The 20,029-nt window shown below is 43.3% G+C and overlaps 1 protein-coding gene across 1 annotated transcript in view; it reads left to right on the top strand.

Annotated features, from left to right (window-relative positions):
• LOC104532892 (breast carcinoma-amplified sequence 3-like) overlaps window positions 1-20,029 on the top strand; it is a 198,634-nt gene that overhangs the window by 155,273 nt on the left and 23,332 nt on the right. Inside the window, exon 5 of the mRNA XM_029087529.1 lies at window positions 18,930-19,097. Coding sequence (XP_028943362.1) covers window positions 18,930-19,097 — 168 coding nt within the window. The remainder of the gene's footprint in view (window positions 1-18,929; window positions 19,098-20,029) is intronic.

The raw sequence follows: 20,029 nt of genomic DNA, 5'->3' as shown, positions 1-20,029 counted from the left end.
TAAGGAAAAGAGTCCATTGCTGTCTAGCCCCGAGGTGAAGGAATGAGAAGCCGTATGCAGCGTGGCCTGGCTGGAGGTTTTCCTCTCTCCGTGTCGCAACACCCGCGTGACTGCAGCAAAAATCAAATATTTGTACTTGAAGACAGAGCTGAGGCAATTTCCACCAGGAATATGCCATCTCTCACCGGTTGAAAAATATTATATGTGCATCATGCTGTTATTCTGTTCAGTTCTTGACACACACTGCCGAGCAGTTTTGTCTTCAACTCCATTTTTAGCAAGAGTATCACATGCAACAAATCTGAGATTGCACTCGAGGACTTCCCAATCAACTGAAGAATGAACTCTGAAGTTGTATTTAACAGAACAGACTTACAATTATTATTCATAAATGCACATGTTATGGCTGCAGTTGTTTCACTTCTTTCTTTTACAACCCTATAAATTGTATACAGAACATAAAGGCTTTACTTCTTAAATAAATGTTTTGCAGCCGCCATAAATTATCTTTCTTGCATCCATAATGAAAAAAAAAAAATCACTGTTTGATGTTTTATATCCTCTTCCCTAAAATGTAAAATATGGTAGTTGGAGCCAGATTTTATCTCATTTGAAAATAAAAGAAGGTTCATTTCCTACTAATTTTTTTCAGTCTTAGGTTTGGAGTTCCCATGAAATGTTGCCCAATCTGCAAAGCAGCGTTACAATAGACTCTGCTTTATCTGAGGGTTTGTGCTTGAGTTGTACCAACGTTTAATAGTCGTCATCGTGAAATGAGTTATGAACACAACCTGAATCTCTCTTATTTTCTTTTAATCCCTAACGTTGGTTATATTTCATCTTTCTACGCACCCCGGATCGCTGGCTGGATATGGGATTGTTGAACTTCTCTCTACGCCAGCCCTACGAGGACCCTGCCCCAGCATTGCTGTCCTGGAAGCAGGCCTTGCTAAACTCCCAGCTCACTGGTTTGCAAAGCAAACTTCAGCCTTGTACTATTTACCTTGGCAAGTGCCCGACCAGATTGATGATCTGTAAAGTGGATTTGTTATTTGGCTGTTTGCTTTGGCAGCTCTTGAAAGCAGTTTGCTGATTACAGTCCCAGATGTCATTGCATACATTACTGTTCACTATAAGTTTCTTTTAAAGTTTTAATTTCAGCTGCAAATACTATTAAGCTTTTTGCACCTTTCTGTCTTTAACTCATGGATATTAAATATCAAGAGTAGACAGCCTTGATTTCCTTAGATTTTCCTCTTATTGTCTTTGTCAGTCTCCTCCAGGCATCTCCATAGGACCGGCAGCTGGGACAGGGCTGTGCCCGTCCTCGTAATGGGCGGTTGCAAGTTGATCACATGCACAATTCTCTAATTGTAAATAACCTGGAAAATTGATGTAGCATTTTTGTAAATTACCAGGTTTAAAATGACCAAATGCTCAAGTCAGTGGAGTTGGGAACATCAGGAGTCATGTTAAATAAAATCGCCCTCTGCCCCGTTTGTGTTAGGGCAGACACAAAAGGAACGTGCGTCCTCAGAGGTGTTTTTTCTGGGTTATATCCATCTCTTCTAACTGTTATCATGGTTTTTAAAGGCTCTCAAACCCGATAAGCAATTTGGCAAATCAATAGGCTCAAAATCAATTTGTTTCCGACGTTGGGTAATCCTGAGTTTGGCTCTGGTGCCAGCAGCACCTCTGTGTGCTGCTCTCGATGCTCCGCTCCCAGCCCTACACGCATGTGGCCGTTCAGGTTGGGATCAAGGAATATTTTATTTCCATGATGCCTTGAAATACATTTGCCTTTCTAAAGTCCAATACCAGGTACAGAAAAAGCTCATCTGGGAGTTTGCTGCTGACCTCCCACAAGCGTGGCAGAGCTGCCATGGGAGCAGAGCGGGTGCCCGGCACCACCCGGTGTGGATGGCCGGTTGCTGGCTCCTGGGTTTGAGCAGTTAAACTGTCCTTCCTGGACAGGAGCTTTTTGTTTAATTTTTTTCCCCTCAGTGGGGGTACTTTCAGCTTTGAAAAATTTAAGTTAAAGAAGTTAATTCAGTTTAAGTAAGTTTACTTTTTGAGGGGAGGATATCATTGTAGTATTTTTGGCCACTGCTTGAAAATTCCTCTAACCCTTTACTATAATAAGCAAATTGAGCAGATTAAAGACACATTATACTGCCAAATGGTTTTTCTACCCAGGGTGACATGTATTTTTTTTTCTGTGGAAAAGGTTGTGGGGGTTTTTGTGAGCTGCTATGCTTTTTTTAGCGCTTCCTGTTTTATTGTGTTTGAAGTGTCTTTGTGGTGACCTGTTGGGGTAAGATTCTTCCATATGGAAGTGTTTCTTCAACTTTTAATCATTTTTTAAAAAAAAAAAAAAAAAAAGATTTTAGATCCGATTTGCAGATGTCTCTGGTTTTGTTCGCAGAGAGCTAGTCCAGCACACTACAGTGTCACAGAAATGTGAGTCATGATGAATTGTTTATACACAATGTGAAGATGACATCCATGTATTTGCATTCTTAATTAAGTTAGATACCTTCTTTGAAATCTGTTTAAAATATCTGTAGAAAAACATTTGTGGTTCAATTTATTTTTCTCTTCAGAAAATTGTATTCCTTTAAAGATTTGGGGTGCAATCCTGCCTTCACTGAATGCCTTGGCAAAACTCCTGTTGGTTTTGGTGGAACTGAGATTTCATCAGTAGACCCCAACTCTTTTGTAGGCATCTCTGAAGTCAGGTAATGTTGAGATAACGAGCAATTTTGTCCTTTGCCTATTCCTGGAGAAAATCTTGCTGGGATTTTATGTAGGGTCAAAAAAAGTTACAAGTTTATTTTTAAGTCTACAAGACAAAATTCTTCATTAATGTACAACAGAATGCATTTTCCCTGCACTTATATTGGACTTGCTGGGTCATAACTGAGACCAGAATTTGGACCACTGTATTTGCATTATAGCTGCGTCCTGTTTCCTATTAGTTTTGACACTAACATCTGAATTTCAGATTTCTTCTTGTTTAGGTTTAACTGCCCAATCAGTACGTACAACAGACATCTCAGGACCTCTGTAGTTATCTGGCTTGCAGAGGGTGCAAGGGCAAAACTTGGCATCTGTGCAACCGGTGCTGGAGCAGCCCCCGTGTTTGAGTTGGTAGAGTAGAAGTGTGTCCTGGGATTGTCGATCCGGCATCTCCAGACTTTCCCTCTGCACCATATCCTCAATGTTTTAACCATAAGAAAACTGGCTTTGACAGTGTTTTTGAGCCCACATGTGAATACCACATGTTGAGGTCTCATGTCTGCAGTTTCACTCCTAATTAAGTGTAGATGTAAGTACTGGATATCTTATAAGGTCTTTGGCTCTCTGTAATTCACCACAAGCATCTAATTTCCACTTCCTTTGTCTTGGACCTGTTATTTATATGAGAAGGGTAGGTGGACCCGGTGGTTACAAGTCTGTTGGATTATTATGTTTCTGTAGCTGTCATCCTGTCAAAGGTCCTGCAGAAATTTGTGCTATTGCTGGTTTATTCTGGGTAAAATCCCTTCCTGTGCCAAAGGCGAGCTCAGGGTCTGTGCGCCACTTAAGTCTTACTAAGCCCTGAAAATGGGTCTTAAATAGTATATTGGCCTTTTGCCCGCTCTCAGCATGGAGGTGAACTTCATTCTTTATGAACAGTAAGGTTTCCAGTTCCGCTTTGGCTGTTGATCTTCATTGCTGTGAGTACTAGGATGGATTCTCTAAACCTGCCTAAAACTTTGGATGCTACAGCCCGCAGAAGCTAAGACCTCACAGGCTTTCTGACCTAACAACAGGGTGGTTTGAAAAACGTCAGCTTTTTGATGTAGGTAGGCACAGCACTCATCTGGTTTGGATTTTTGAGGTGTTCCAAAGTCATATTGTTAGCTACAGGGGGTCTTTTGTGAGCAGTGATGTGCACTGACCTGCTACTGAGACCTCAGAGCATTCTTAGATATTTATTTTTGGAAAACTGTAGTCAAGTAGCTATATTGTCTCATGCCTGTTTTGCAGGTGGAGAAACTAAGGCATAAGATAAACAAATGACTTCACTGGGCTGGTCAAAGAGGTATCAATATGACTTGGACATAAAGCTGGAGAGTTATTTTACTGTTTCCATTTGCTCTAGTTTCAGTGGTCTACAGGTTGTGTTGGAAACAATCTCAGTAAGGAAATCCTTGCAGCCTTATTTGCATCGACCCGGAGATCATGCTGGTGGGATCTCTTTAGGTGAGGCTTTTCCTTATCCCACCTGACAAACTCACATGTTTAGATATGGGCCTGGAGTTGGGACTGACTTTCAGAGTTGACATGAGAAAGGCCGAATTATGCACTTGAAGGTCTTTATCATCTCTGGACCTTCTTCCTGCTGCGCCCTGGCAGCGCTTCAGGGTCTCTGGAGAAAAGGTGCTTTCAGCTCAGTGGCAACTCTCCAGTTTAAATATTTCACCAAAACACCTCCGATTTATCCCACTTCCTCAGTAGTTTCCGAACGGTGTCCAACTAGATGAAAATTAGCCAGTGTCTTAGTCTGTAGAGCTACAAAGGTCAAATGTCTTGGAGAAACAAGGTGCTAAGATGCTAATTCTCCACCTTGGAACGAGAAGGCAGTTCTCTGCTCGATTAAGCAGAAAATGCAGGTGGTCTTAAACATCTCTAATTTTGCCTCCTGTTTTGAATGCAATTGAACAAAATCTGCTGTAATTGCAGAGAGGATACCCAGCTTCCATTGCAGTCCCAGATCCTGCCCCAAGATCAGTTATGAAGCAAATGGCTTGAGGAGGGAGCCCCTGTGAGAGCACAGGCGTGCTAGCAGAGGTCCTGGGCTGGTCCCCAATGCAGGACATGCAGGAAGCTTGTCCTGAACTTCTGTTCTCACACTGCACCTCCTACACTTCTTGTCTTGGAATCTTGTTTTCCACTTTTTGGAGATTTGTGAAACATCTGCTTTGGAGGGGTCCCAATTTTTTTCACAGCGAGAGAAGAATTATTCTTCGCATTGTAAAAAGCTTCACGAAAAAGTACGCTCCTTCTTTATAATGGACTCGCCTGGCACAACTCAATAATCCCCATTTCTCATCACCTCGCAGTGTACTTTTATAGGATATAAAAACGGTGTTATGATCCATGTTCCCAAACCTTGCCTCAGCTAGCAAGAACATCAATAAACACGACCTGATAGACACCAGAGCTGCACCACCGTTCCCCTCGGTGCTTTGAACGTGCCCTAACATACCTTTTGAATCTATTCTCCATATATGAAACTACTCGTGCCTCTGTTGACCTTTTAATGTATGAAAGGTAATACTTGTGTGCTTAGGAAAAGTTACTCCTCCCAGGATAAGCTTCCAATCTGGTTGCTTACTGTACTTTGAAATGTTTTCTTTACTTCATCTCATGTCCCACTTTTTTTTTTCCTTCCTCTTTCCTTGATTTAAATTAATCTGCAGATAGGCAGGTCGGTGTACCTGGAACTGGCAAAAGGTTTTACTTCCTTTCTCCCCCTTTCCTTTCTCTTTTCCCCTCTCTAAAATTATTATTGTTATTTCTTTGGTTCACAACTGAGATGATGGGTTGATGTTTGAACAGTTACACACTCTGTTCCAGGAAAGTCTGTCTTTGTTCCAAGCTTCCAGCGCAGAGGCTCCTTCCACCTTGATCTTTCAGCAGAGCACTAAAACATTTGGCAAAGTTTTTGTCACATTTTTTGCTGCTGTCCAGGGTTTTTTTTTAGAGATTCCCTTTGGACAGCTTCCACCTTTGAGCTTGCCCACTGTAGGGAATATTGTATTTACTCAGCCACATCGTCAGGAATGGTGCATCACTCTTGTATCTTCATTAACCGGTACCTGACACCCACTTGCTCACCTCCTTGGATTTGCTTCTCTCAGGTTTTAGAAGCAAGTTTTCCTTCTCGATGCTTTGTGCCAAACCTACTTGTAGATGGCTTTGTGCTGATGGGAAGATCGTTAGGACACAAGGTTGGGACAGGGTTTGCTCCAAGGGACTCACAGATCATCACACTGCTGACAAAGGGGAGGTGGCTTGGCAATCCCCTCTGCAAAACGTCGGCGGTTTGACTCCCTAATTTTAGACTGGGGAAGGTGTAGGATCAACTTCTACCTGAGTTATAGGATTCTCCCTAATAATCAGATTTCTTTTCCATATTAAATTCCCCAGAAACTTGCGATTAGCCCCACTTCTGCAAGTTCACAGCGGCTTAATTCTACTGTAAAACTGTCAGCAGTGATTTTCTTTTTTTAAGACGGGTTTTGGTCCTTGTACAGAACTACTTCTTGCTAAATTCCTTTTCAACCAAACACACTTGTCATTTCCCAGCCATTAAAGACAATAAACTCCATCTTTGGATTTTTACATGCTGAACTTAGTTTATAATGATAGATACTTGTTTATAACACACTGAAGATTTTTTGTTAGCTTTCTGGCATAAAAACTGGAATCTTCTCATTTGATTCGTAGTTATTAGGAGCAGGTTTATCCTTTTAAATATGTACAAGCTATTATTTCAGTGGCATATTTATTGTCCACAAGAATGGTAGTCTGCAGCTCTCAGAATCCTCCTTGCCTTGGCAAGCAGCACGGTTATGATCATCAAACTATTCACGTGGACTAAAGCTAGTTCCACGGGAGGATTTAGGTATGGCAACCCAGAAGGGCATGGTACCAGGTTTAGATGCTGGGTTCTCTGGGAAGAGATGAATTTTTCCTTCCCTGGCTGGCAGGGCTGTGCTTAACAGGGCAGCTCCATCTCTTCCATCATCCCAGATGTGCTGAGAAGGGGCCAAGGGTTGGGAAAACTAAGACAGTTTTTCCTGGATCCAGGGAAATCTGCCAGACAGGGTCCAGGACCTGTGGGGTCAGGCAAGGATTTGGAGTATTGTGATTTGGACTTCCAGGCACCAAAGTTTCTCCTTCATCCTACTCTGTGTACCTGGTCCCTTTAGGCTTTGGGTGGCTTCTGGTTGAATGGTTGATCCCGAATTTCATTATAATTTGCATTCATAAATCACAGCAAAGCATGTCCTTGCCATCAGTGCTCCAAAATGGGTTTTATTGAAGGGAGAAAAAAGAAAATTGACTATAAAAATCTGGTTCTTGTGCTTCCAAGTTAGAGCACGCTGCATTTCATAAATTAATGGCACAACTTGAATTGTCAGACTTCCCTCTCACCTTTGATTTTTTTGGCATTTGGGCTGATGCACTCACTTTCTGTCCTTCTCTGCTTTTGTGGGCAAATGGTCATCTGCCATTTATTGAGAAGCCCGTATGTAGTGAGCTTTCTCATAGGCAGTGATCTGATGGGAGGGGACAGAGAAATTCTAAGGACATTAGTAAGAAATATTTTAATTTCCATTTTTTTCCTGTAAGAATAAAGCCCTATAGGGGCACCCTTCTAGTCACCTCCTCTGATTTCTGTGACACGAGGTCGGAGTGCCATTGTCAAGTAAAAAAATGGCCGTTATTCAAGGCACTGAAACGTCCTCGTAGGACATTTTTTAAGTAGTTCTTACTTATTCCTGAAAGCTTGGCCTTTAGCTGTAAATGATGAGCCATCTTTCATAGAATCATAGGATGGTTTGGATTGGAAGGGACCTTAAAGATCATCTAGTTCCAATTGGAGTTGTGACTGCAAATTGCCAAGTGCAAACACGAGGCACGTAGAAGGGTAAATCTCCTGCCCTTTGCGTACAGTCTTTGCCGAGGATGAGAGTGAGATGAGTTAAATGACCGAAAGCCTTAGGCTAGGACGTGCCAGTTGCAATATTTTTTTCACTCCATCATCTCACCTTGCAATGTCGCTCTGCCTTATCCAGCCACCAGATGTCTGATGGATAATATAAGTGACAAGGGCAAAACCTCCTCAATGTATGCAGAGGAAAACTTCAGACAGCCAGGACGGGTCTGCTGGCTCCTGAGCAGCTGGGTCCTGCCTGGCTGGAGTGAAATCCCTCTCTTGGACAGGCTTTGGAAGGAGATCAGACCTTGGTATTGCAAGTCACCAAGTGCTCTGGCCCCGCTCCAGCACCACACTTAAGCACACACTTAACTTTCAGCGTATATATATATATATATATACACAGTACCACTGCAGTCGCTGTGGCTATTTACATGCTTAAAATTAAGTATATGCTTAAGCTGGCTTGGGACCAGAGCTTTCAGTGCTTTGTAGGTCCAGTCCTTGCTGGAGCTTAGATAACTAGCTCGTGCAACTTGGCACATGCTTTTAATGAATTCAGAATCGGGCCAAAAGAATTTATCTTCCCAGACTTGGAAGGCTTACAAGGAAACAAGTTTAAGGATTTTTGATTTTTTTTTTTTTATTTTCTAAACATAAAGCTTCACATTTCTCTGTAGTCCTTAAAGAAATGCATTTTCCTAGTGTTCTTGGAGGGATCTAGAGACTTGGAGTGAGCAATTTCCAAAATGTCCAGAGCTGATGGAAAGGTATGTGGGAGCTGCTGCCTGGCCAGGGCAGGACCTGGTGGCTCTGGAGGTCCCATCTGTGTTTTCATGCCTTCTAGGACGATGTGGCATTGCACTGGGGTGGCCTCAGACATAAGATTACTTTCTAGGCAGCCCTGGCACAGACTTGCCCAGTGACTTTGAGTGAGTTCCTTAAACCTGGATGTTCCAGCTCTTCCCTGGTGTAAGCAATAAAACTCTGTCAGCCCTGATAACTCGTTTTGCCTCGGCTAAGGATTTGGCCCTGTAGGTATGTTTTGTAATCTCTCCTCCATTCCTTGATCTTGGTTGCTCAATTAATAAATAGCAAGAATAAGTTTCCAAACCAGTTCCTGATGTTAATGGTGCCGTGTCCTTAGAGCAGCCACTCAGCTGCCCTGAACACAAACATGTCCATCACTCTGGTTTAATAACCCGAGTCCATCTCGTGCTGGTTGTGAAATACATTAAAATACTTGTAGGGAAGTTGTGATTACAGCAGGCTGTGCACGTGGTGTTAGATATAACCCTAATAAATGAAATGTTAACACAGTGAGATTGCTACAGAAAGTGTCAGAAGAAGGTTATTGCTCTTCTGTTACTCCCTCAGCACAGGAAAGACAGGGACCTGTTGGAGCAGGTCCAGAGGAGGCCACAGAAATGATCAGAGGGGTGGAACAGCTCTGCTGTGAGGACAGGCTGAGAGAGTTGGGGTTGTTCAGCCTGGAGAAGAGAAGGCTTCAGGGAGACCTTGTTGCATCTTTCAGTTTTGAAGAGGGTCTGTAAGAAAGATGAGGACAGACTTTTTAGCAGGGCCTGTAGCAATAGGACAAAGGATGATGGTTTTAAACTATAAGATGGGAGATTTAGACTGGATGTAAGGAAGAAATTCTTTATATTGAGGGTGGTGAAACCCTCACACAGGTTGCCCAGAGAGGTGGTAGAAGCCCCATCCATGGAAGCATCCAAGGTCAGGTTGGATGGGGCTCTGAGCAACCTGATCTGGTTGAAGATGTCCCTGCTCACTGCAGGGGGGTTGGACTAGATGACCTTGAAAGGTCCCTTCCCACCCAAACCGTTCCATGATTCTAAGGAAAAGCTGCTTACAGCACAGGTGTATGGCAAGGAGTTACATCACCAGCATGGAAACCCCTGCTCTAAACGACTCAAACTAGCTTGTAGGAAGTAGTTTCAGACTGTAGATGCCTGGTGCTTGCAGGGGCTGCCGGCAGCGTTGCAGCTTTGGGTGGGCAGCGGGCAGAGCTGTGAGGTGGCAGGTGAGGGCAGAGCCTGGGCACTGCCAGGAACGTGCGACCAGCAGGAAAAGAGAACTGACCCTCTGAGCTCCTCCAAACACCCAGCCAGTGCCTGTGTTTGTGAGTGAGATTTATCTATCCTGTGTACAAGCAGTTGTTAGACAGTAGCTTGGAACTGACGTGTACATTATCTCATAGTGAGGCAAGAGAAATAAATTACAAGCTAGTGGCCCCGGCTGGGGTTAGTGATGCACCTTAGGAGAATATTTTGGTTTGTGTTTATATGTCAGCAGGGTTGTGAAATGGTTCATCTGGAAAAGGTGATATGAGACCAGAGAAATATTTGCTCTTATAGTGCAAAAAAATGTTTGTTTCATTCTTAACTGGTTGCTAGTGATATAAACCAAATTTCACATTTCCGGAGCTTTGATGGCTGCTCAGCTGCTTTCCTACAGATTGTCTTCTGCAAACTTTCTCCTAGACCATAAGAAATTGACCCTTTATCTCCCCTTGCTTGTAAACATTAACTCTGTGTGCATAATACTTAGCAAAAAAATTACCCAAAGCCCAGCAGAAGTCTTTGTCTCTAGTAGAGTAGGTCTGCGGAGTGGGAGGATGTTGAGGATGCCCTGGCAGGGTTTCTGCTGGACCATGTCCATCCCTGCTCTGCAGCTCCAGCCAGGTGGGTCTGTGATGGGGAAGATCTTCATCCCTCCTTTGCAGCGAGTCTAAGATACAATATCCCCACCATTCAGCTGCAGAGGAGCTGTACCCACGATGAACTTGGCCTTTCCAGGCATTACACTCTCTGTTTCTATTACACAAGAAAGAGTCTCCTATTACAATTTGAGTGATATATTAGTATATAGCAGAGTTCCAATGTTTTTTCAACGCTAAGATTTTTTTAATTCAAATGAAACAATCAGAATTAAATTCCTTGGCTCAGGCAGTTACCACTAATTCTCAAGCAAGATGACAAATCCACACTTGTGTCTCAAAGTGTAACATAAGATCTTAGTTATCCAGGAAAACCTCATGAGTTGTCAGATCTTTCCTTACTTGTGGGTAAATATGAGCCTTTTATAATCCATTATATGTGTCCTTTGTATGTGTGTGTATATATATGTGCATTTGCACATGCCACGAGATTGATAATAAGCAAGATAAATCTTGCTGTTTTCTTAAGGGAAATAATATATTATTCAAGTTCCTCCAGTGGAATCGGCATATTTCTGCCTCGAAGAGTGAGCTCTCTAAGACAGGGTATGCCTGCAAACCTCTTCCAGAGTTCAGAAATGACTTGGCATATAAACAAATAAGCAAATAAGCATCATTATGTAGCGTCACAGAAATACCAGATGTATCCTTCCCGCATCTGACACGGCTTTTCCCAGCGAAGCCAATACAAAGACTTTAGCATCATAAAGTTGCAGCTTTTATACAGATGAGAAGTAAAACAAAATAAGGACTCGACTAGAAAAGCCTCCACTGAGATTTAATGGAATTCATTCTGTGTTTAAATTTCCTAGGCATTGTTGAAAATCTCAATATTCATCTTATTGTAAGCTTAACTAAGTCGTAGATCTTCAGAGAGTGGGAAATTTTACTAGGAGGGGGGAAAAAAAAAAAGTGACTAGATTTTCTAATTTTAACCAGGACTGAGAATTATAAGTATGTGAATACCACAAGAAAACATTTCCAACCTTGCAAAAACAAGATCTTTTGCGAATCCTTTTTTAATGAAATTTCCAGACCTGGAGGTTGAAAGAACATCAGGTGAAGTTGGGTTGTTTTTTTCTGCTGTGCAGAATCATACCTGGTAACGTGCATCCACCCCGACTTGTGCTGACTCTCTGTTCTTCAGGACACTCTACTTTATGTCGGGATTAAATGTAAAGAAACGTTAATCTCTGAGGGGACTTGGGGCTGATCATAGCATTCCTGATTTTTTCCAGGCGTTCTGATCCTGTAAAGCTGTAAAGAGTTAAAATATGCAAGAATCTTGCTATTCAAAGGAGGAAAACATTTTTTTCCTTGGAAATTAATTTTATTACAAAGGGGTATTTTGTTTTTAAAATCATAATAGCATCCAGTTATACTGTAGTTTCCATCTCTTTTTACTTTTAGACCGCTAAATAAATTGCATCCAGTATTGCAAAAGGAATATGAATACACTTATTTTTCGGTGTGCTGTGTTCCTCAGGCTGTAGATGAGTCGCACCTTCCCCTTCGGTGCCTGCAGCACCCAGCAGCCACCCGCGCTTGCCCCCAGCCCCTGCTTTCCTCTTTCCAGCAAGATGACAAAGTCCTGCGCTTCTGCTACTGCGAAACCACGGCATAAATTTCCCCAAACGCAGATTTTTGGCATTTTATCTTTTAAAGTCTTGCTTTGGATGGATGTCACATCCTGCCTCTGGTTTTTAAAGCATCCCATCTCTCTCCCGTGTCCTTTTGCTAACCTCCACGCCTTGGCCAGGGCTGCAGGAGCCCTCAGCGATCCTCGGGGGGATTTGGGGGGCTTGGTTCAGTTTTGATCAACCCCAGGGTTTGGTGGTGACACTTAGGTCCCTCATTTGGTGGCCAGGTGTATTTCTGGTGTGAAACTGCAGTTTGGATGGCATGTAAGAGTCACAGGGAGCATTCGAGGCAAAGGCAGAGTTTAATAAATATACTTAATCATTTATGTTTTGACCTTAACCCAGACTCGTACTCAGACACAGAGAGCAGAGAGCTGCAAACGTACTTTGTCAAGGCTCCTTTGGCTGATGCCGTGGTAAAACAGGGCAGCCTTGCTCTGAGGAAAGGCAGATCCTTCAGAAAGGAGAGTAAAAGGTCAGTACTAATCCAAAAGGACAAGCAGTGTATGTCTGTGTGTATATTGGGTTTCACATATGAAATCCAGTCATGATAAATCTGATGGCTTTAGAAACATCTACTTTGATTAATGAAAACATAGTTCCCATAGACCATGGGTTTCATACTTCAAAGTTCTCCTGGATTTAGGACCTTAGGTTTAGCTTATTCCTATAACATGCAGGAAACTATTTTTAAATGAATAAGAGAGTTTAAAAAAAAAAAAAGGCAAATGTTTCAACATCAGTGGTACAGATAGACTGGATAATAAGGAGCAAAATTAACAAACAACAGACATTTTATTATGCATTTTACAATAATGTTTACATTCTTTCCTCTATATTTGTTTTTCCTTCAAAAGATTTATGTATTTATAAAAATATCTCACTGCTCCAGCTCTGAAAATTGCAGCCTCGCTTGCTTTTGAAAGCCTCCACCATGGCTGTGATCGCTGGCTATGTTCCTAATCATCCCAAATGCCTCTCCTGAGCCCGTGGTTAACCCTTTGTGCAGGACTGGAGGAGCGTTTGTTGGGGCAGTGAGGAGGAGGAGGAGGATGAGATGTTCCCATGGCACTGCTATGATCCTGAACGTTGCCATCCATCACCTTGGCCAGTTTTTGCAGGAATGTGTGGCCACTGCCACATGGGACATGGGCAATGGCTGGGCAACCTCCTGCCCAACCATCTGCCTTCATCCCGGCAGAGCCGCTGGCCACAGGGGCTCCCAGGGCCACCCCACCACTGGTGTTCCTCCTCCCAGCAGCTGCATGTTTGCTTAAAACTCATTTAGAAATAATGACAGAGGAATAAACAGTATTTTTGTTTACAAGTCTGTAATGCGCCGAGGAGGGACGCGGGAACCTCTCAGCCCAAAGTTCAAAGGGATTTGAAAGTGTTCGTTGCCTGTGGGACTGGGCACCCCGACTGAAGTCTCCATTAATTAAAAGCACTCACAGGATACAGAGCTGGTGAGTAATGTCCTGTTTATAGCAGAACTGTGAGCGATTCTGGAAAAAAAGAAACTCCGTGGGAGGGAAGATGACAGGGAAATAGAGTTCCTCGCAAAGGCTGTAGCTCCTGCCATCCTTTCCAACGACAATAATTAACACTCACACCTTGATTAAGAGCCACGCGTGGAGGTGAGTTGTTGCAAAGTCTGTCACACGTTTGTTGACGTGCACGTGCCGTGGGAGAGCGGGAAGGCAGCGTGTGAGCTGTGCACGGGAGAGGATCAGCAGTGCATGCTGCTGAGCACGGGCACGTCTTCAAAAGTCAGATATGGGGCTGGTCAGGGAGATTCCACCTCCTCTAAACTGAAATAAGGCGTTTGCCCAGGTCCCTGTTCATACACCAAGAGCTGCTGCTTGTGGCGTTCCCCCTGGACTAACAAAGTTATGGCTGGGAGGTGAATTAACAAACCCTGTAGGAAAGTTCAACCATTAATATTTAAACGGGGTATGTTACAATTTGACTCACTACTCTGGGCAAGGAATTTCCATGCGCTGGTTCCCCACGCGCCCCTGGGGTCCTCGCTGGCCACCGAGGCGTTTTGGGGCAGCTCTGTCGTGCTCATGTCGCAGTTACCGGCACGTTGGTTGCCGAGTGGGTCGGGACTCCCATTAAAGTTCACTCCTACTTCTGAAAGGACCAGAAAAAACAGGGGGTTGGTGATGGGCAGCCCCTCCTCTTCCTCCGAGACCGTCTCAGTCATGCCCCAAGGTCTACTGTCCCCGGGGGTCCCCCCATCCCGTTCATGCAAAGGATGCATTTTTTATCGGTTCCAATTGGCAGGTCATTTCCTCTCCTATTTACTCTCTTATTTTTGCTCACACGTATGTTGCAATATGCAAGGTGAGGCTCCAAACTGTCAAGCTCTTTAATAGAACCATTACTGTATTTTTGGAGAATGTACTCGTTTTGATTTACTGTTCCTTAGAAGACAGGAAATGGAGCTACTTGATTTCATATTTTAAACAAAGCCGTCCAGAGGTTTAATGAAAAAAATTTCCCCTGGCTTTTGAATTAAAGGGCTATGGTGAAAGATTTAGCTTAGCTATTTTGACTTAGAAAAATAACACGCTAGAAGCATTAAAATATTTTGTAAAAATACTTTTTACTATTAGATTTTTTCAGAGAAGAAAATAAGCTTCTCTGGTTTTCTCAGTCTTGGTTGGTAGGGCTGTGAAATGAAAGGATGTTTCCAAGGTTTAGGTGGGATTTTTTTTTTTTCCTTCTGTAGAATTTATTTTCCTTTTATATTAAAAGCCTTGAAACAATTGCAATGCAAAGGACCAATCCTGTGCTTGGATTAAGCAAGGTAATTTGGTATGGGTAATAACAGAAGCCTTTGCTATTAATAAAATGTGAGAAACCTTAAGCAGAAAGATGAGGGGCCTGATTCTGCTCTATCCAGCAGCAATGTGAATAAAGGACAGTTCTCCTTGGGAGGCAAATGGCAGTGGAAGGGCAGGAGTGGGAGATCAGTATCAGGAGAAAATTAAAGTTTTAGTAGGAAAATCCTGCGTGTAGAAGAGAATTAGCTTGGAGTGTAAAGCTGAACGTGTTGGAACTGCAAAACAAAGCACTTCTGACCTAGATCTTCAAGCCAAACTTTCTGCTTGTTCCATTCGGTGTGATTTGGGGTTGGTTTTTTATTTGTAGTGCAGGGGATCTGGAATGGTGCTTGGGCATCATACAAAGGAGGCTGATGGTCTTAATTTCTACCCAGTTTCATCTTCAGTAAATAAAAGGAGAGGTAAATGTTTTGCTAGCTTGAAAGCACCACGTGGTAGGATGGAATATTGACACAGTTTTAAGTCAATGGGATTTTTTTTCAGTGTTTTAATGAGGTTGTACCAGGATTTCAGTAGTAATTGCTTGACTATAATAATACCTCATGTGCTTCTTTCTTGAGTTGTTTCTAAAGGAGTTGTTCCTTTTTGGTGGAGCCTGTTCCACCATCAGGGGGGACAGAAGAAAGGCGAGGCTTCACACGTCAAGGTCTGATATTGGTGGCTGTCAGTAGGATTTCAGCGGTGTGTCAGTAAAGGCACGGGGCAAAGTCTGTCTTCCCTCAACCCTTCGATAATCCTCTGGATCAGCAGAAGCTTTCTTGGCTGCACGGGTCCTGTTGTTACATTTCTGGCTGTGGGTTTTGGGGGATTTTGAGAGCAGGACACTCCACTGAGGTTTATTTGTAAACTTCTCTCTGGCTGACGATGGGGAATTCGATATGTTATCAACTGAGATACTAGGATTGAAAAGGGGAGAGCAAGGCAGCCAGAAAGAGATTACAATTTAATAAATAGCAAAGATACGGTGAGCTGCTATCGGTGTAAGTTTAATGCCATTAGCTCGTGTGCCGTTGGTAACGATGTACGTGGGGCAAAGCACCCAAAGGCTCCTGGGGAGCACCCAGCCCATCTGCCGTTTCATGAGCTTTGCAGAAGAATTTCATAAGGTGTAAAAAATACCCAGGACTTAACTGAGCCTTGAGAAAATGATGTTACTGTGATAAATCTGCTGCTGCAGTGGCAAGAATGGGAAGGTCCATGATAATCTGTCTTGTTTTTCCTGAAACTGTTTTGTTTTACATCAAAGATGAACAGAACCGGGGGTTTATGGTAGGAGAGGACCTACCTGATCAAGCAAGATCCCATGTTCTACCTCCACCCCCTGAGTAACCCTGGTCACACATCTGTGTGTTCAGCTTTACATGGAACTGATTTTATCAATGTGTCTATTGAAATAAGGAGGAATTTGTGGACTCCACTGCAAGACGGAGCAGATGACAGCGCACAGACCTTCTCTGCCCCCTCACTCCTTACTCACAGGCAGGGTGATCACCACAGGGTACAGTGGTGGCTGGTGAATCATAGCTGGATGCCTGGACGTGAATCGTATTGCCAGATGTGCGCTCCTAACACGCAGAAGGAGTGAAAAGGGCGGAAAGATAAAACTAGAGCTTCACCAACCTTATAGTTTTTTACAAGAAAACTTTCTGTGCAGTGAATGCCTCTAACCTGCTTTTGCATTAACACTTGCAACCTCACACGTCGCTGCTAAGAAGTTTTGGCAGCTCTTGGCCCTGATTGCGGAGGTAACGCTGCGCTTGTCTCCTTTGCTCTCACTCAAGTATCTCAGGAGCCAGAGACCGGCGCTTGATGAAGTTTCTCCCTGTACACGTATGCAGGCATCTTGGCAGAGCTTCAAAAGCCATTTGCCTTATTATTCATATGTCTGCTTATAGGAGCAGAAACGCTCCCATTTCTCACTTTCAGAATAAGGGCAGACACTAGGCAAGAAGAGATTTCTCATCAGCATCTCTGGCACAAGCCTGCAAACCCACGGCAGCTCCCCGTCTCCCCGCTGCCACCCTGGGGTTTGGGGATGCAGATTTAAAAGCCCTCCGTCCCAGTAGCTCTCCAGGTACATGAAGAGCCTTATCAAAACCAACTGAAATCACTGTGGTCTTGGAGTTTATGTGGAATGTGGGGGTCTCAAGGTCACATGAAACCGCAGAAGGATGACTTAAAAAAAAGAAGCTTCAAAAAAAGATTAAATTTCCTTTTTCCTCCTGCAGTTAGGATAGCTGACAATATGGAAATGTTGCAGAGACTTAAACAGGATTGAAATGACTTTGCCTCCTCACTGCATTTTCTCAAACAAGCTTCAAGAACCCTCACTTTAAAACAAATTACTAGACTGGAGTAACCTTATAAATCCAAAGACCCATTAAAAGTTGAAATATTTGGTCATTCCTCCTCTCGGTTTCAACTGGGATTCATCCAGAGTTCAAGTGCATGTATCGCATAAGAGCCACGGTCCCATTTTGTAGAGGTCCATTTTAGTGTTGATGGTTTTCTAGTGCCAGGAATCTACTCTGCAGCCAGGCAGAGAGATAAATCAAAGCTGTGCGCGCCGATGAAATTCAGGAGCCAGAAGTCACCATTGCAGCCCATATAAATCCCTGAATGCCAGCCCTGGTGCTTTTGTCCATGCCATTAGAGTTCAAAATTATCTGCCCCTCTTTGCTGATGTATGGATTAACCGGCTGCCCGAGTGTTTACTAACGGTTATCACCCGGTACTTTGGACGTTATCAGAGGAAGGGACGCCTGCCGCGGGGCTTGGTCTCTCACCCTTTCTATTACCACCTGTCAGTGGCAGGGAGTGTGCTGTGAAGCTGTACAGTCACAGACTACAAGTGTAGATAGTTTCTGACGGCTGATCAAAGGGGAAAACCAAAGGCCTGATAACAAGGACGTGTTTCATGTACTTTTAACTTTGAGAAACATTGGCATTTGCATTTTTTCCCCTCTGTAGGCTGGCAGAAACCAGGCACAATAAATGCTGCATATTCAGTTACCTAATAGTTGAGTAAATGGTATGTGCTTGAAGCAACAAAGCATAACTGTAATCTTGTTCCAAGTGGGAATGATTTAAGTAAGCCTTCGCAGAAGACTTGCTGTATAATAAAGTAGAATAATTTTAATTTGTACTTTGAAGTGATCTTGAATTCAGAATCTAATCTTTGTATTCAACAGAACATCATACCCTGTTGTGAATGAGGTAATAACTGCAAGTTAAGGGATTATTTTAAGTATCTTTTCTAGGTACGTTTGCTCCGTCACAATAACCAGCATCTTCAGCAGAGCGCTGACAATGAAAGAGTCTCTGTAGCTCACATTTGACCTAAAATTTCACAGTGGAGGAGCAGGGAAAATCCACAGATATCCCAGACTGAAAGAAGGGCTTGCTTTTGTCCTTTGGTAGACATACTTCAAACACACGTCAGAGAGCAAGCCGTCCTTTCCTCATCAGTGTATCACACAGTTGCTGAAGAGCAAGAAAGGGATTTGAGCAAAAAATCGTGCCCGTTAGCAAAGACAAAATGACTTGACTGTTCCCATTGTCTGAGATGAGAAGGACAAGAGCGCTCAACAGCAGCCCAGTGAAAGACAAATCAACTTTAAAAATAATTTCTGGCTGTCTAACATGTACTTAATAACACATGTACAGTTTTTTTAACATTACATGTCATTTACATCAGTGTCATTATGCTGATTTCCTGACTCTCACTAGTGCGAGGCCAGAATTGGGTCTGTATTTTTAATTTAACCTTTTTGCTGACAGCTGTTTGGTCAAAGCTGTTCAATACTTAGAGCTCTGCTTGCTCCTGCTGGGCTCTTAACACCAACATTTTAACCAATATGCTAAAAGTAGCTTCTCAGGAACTCAAAATGCAAGGGCTTCTTTCTTTCCAATGCAATAAACAGTATGTATGGAAGTAGTTTGGTCCCAGGGCCTCCCAAACATCTCCCGTTTGTTTGTTGAAGGTGCCTTCGACCGGAGCGTGACCTTGTTGGAGGTGTGCGGGAGCTGGCCCGAGAACTTTGGTCTCCGTCACATGTCTTCTATGGAGCACACTGAAGAGGGCCTTCGGGAGCGCCTGGCCGATGCGATGTGTGAATCTCCCAGCAGGGACATAGTGGGATCAGGAACAGGTACAAAGAAGAGGTGTGATCAGAGATCACATACATCTCACCCAATGGTGATTTTTAATTTTTTTTTTTTTTTTAAGTTTTCCTTTTCTCTGTGTGCTACTTCTCTGATTAATTAACTTTTATGGGGATATCACTTAGTGTGCGATAAGTCATTTATAAAAAGAAAATGGTGGTAGATCACATAAACATAGTCTGAGAAGCCTTAAGTAACTTGAAGAAAAATACTGGTGCTTGAAGCTTCTTTATCATGTAGCTGTGACAAGGGCTCTTCTCCCTCCCCTGCCAACTCAGGAGCATCCGAGTCTCTGTGCAGATTGCTGCCCTTACCCACCCTGCTTCAAACAATGTCATAATCACACACATCCTCATTTTGTGTCCTGAATAGAGCCACCGCGAAGCGCTGGTTCTGTAATCCAAATTAATCCATCTTCATCAGTGTCCATTATATTGATAAATTATATCATCTGTTTAAGTAAATGGAATGGCACGTCAGAGATTATGCTGCTCAGGAGGGGCCCGGTGGTGGGAGATGCTCAGAAACGTTGAAGCGCAATTATTGCGGTTTTATCATCTCCATTAATTTTGACTTGTTTTCAAAACACCCTCTAGTAAAAGGACTAGGCCCATCTTTGATCCACGCACCAGTTGTGTGGTGACTAGCAGCTAATAGTCATGGTGGCTTCTAACATCAGCTGCCAGTTTGCTTGTCACGCTTCTGGCAATTTGCCTGGGGAAGGAAAAAGAGGACAAGCTCTAGCAGAAACATATGGGTGTGCCAACCCATGGGCGTTACAGGAAGGCTCCCTAGAGCAGAAACTGGTTCTTCCTTTTGCTGCTGCCCTCGTGTGTTGCTGAGGGCCTTGTGCTGCTCTGAGCTCTCCCTGCTCTGCTCCAGCTGGAGAAGACTCAGGGGCCCTTCCATCAGGGCTTTT

Source organism: Antrostomus carolinensis, unplaced genomic scaffold, assembly GCF_000700745.2.
Source record: "Antrostomus carolinensis isolate BGI_N321 unplaced genomic scaffold, ASM70074v2 scaffold7061, whole genome shotgun sequence".
NCBI classification, from domain to species: Eukaryota; Metazoa; Chordata; class Aves; order Caprimulgiformes; family Caprimulgidae; genus Antrostomus; species Antrostomus carolinensis.
Note: the sequence above shows the minus strand (reverse complement) of the source record. Positions and strands in the feature narration are given on the sequence as shown.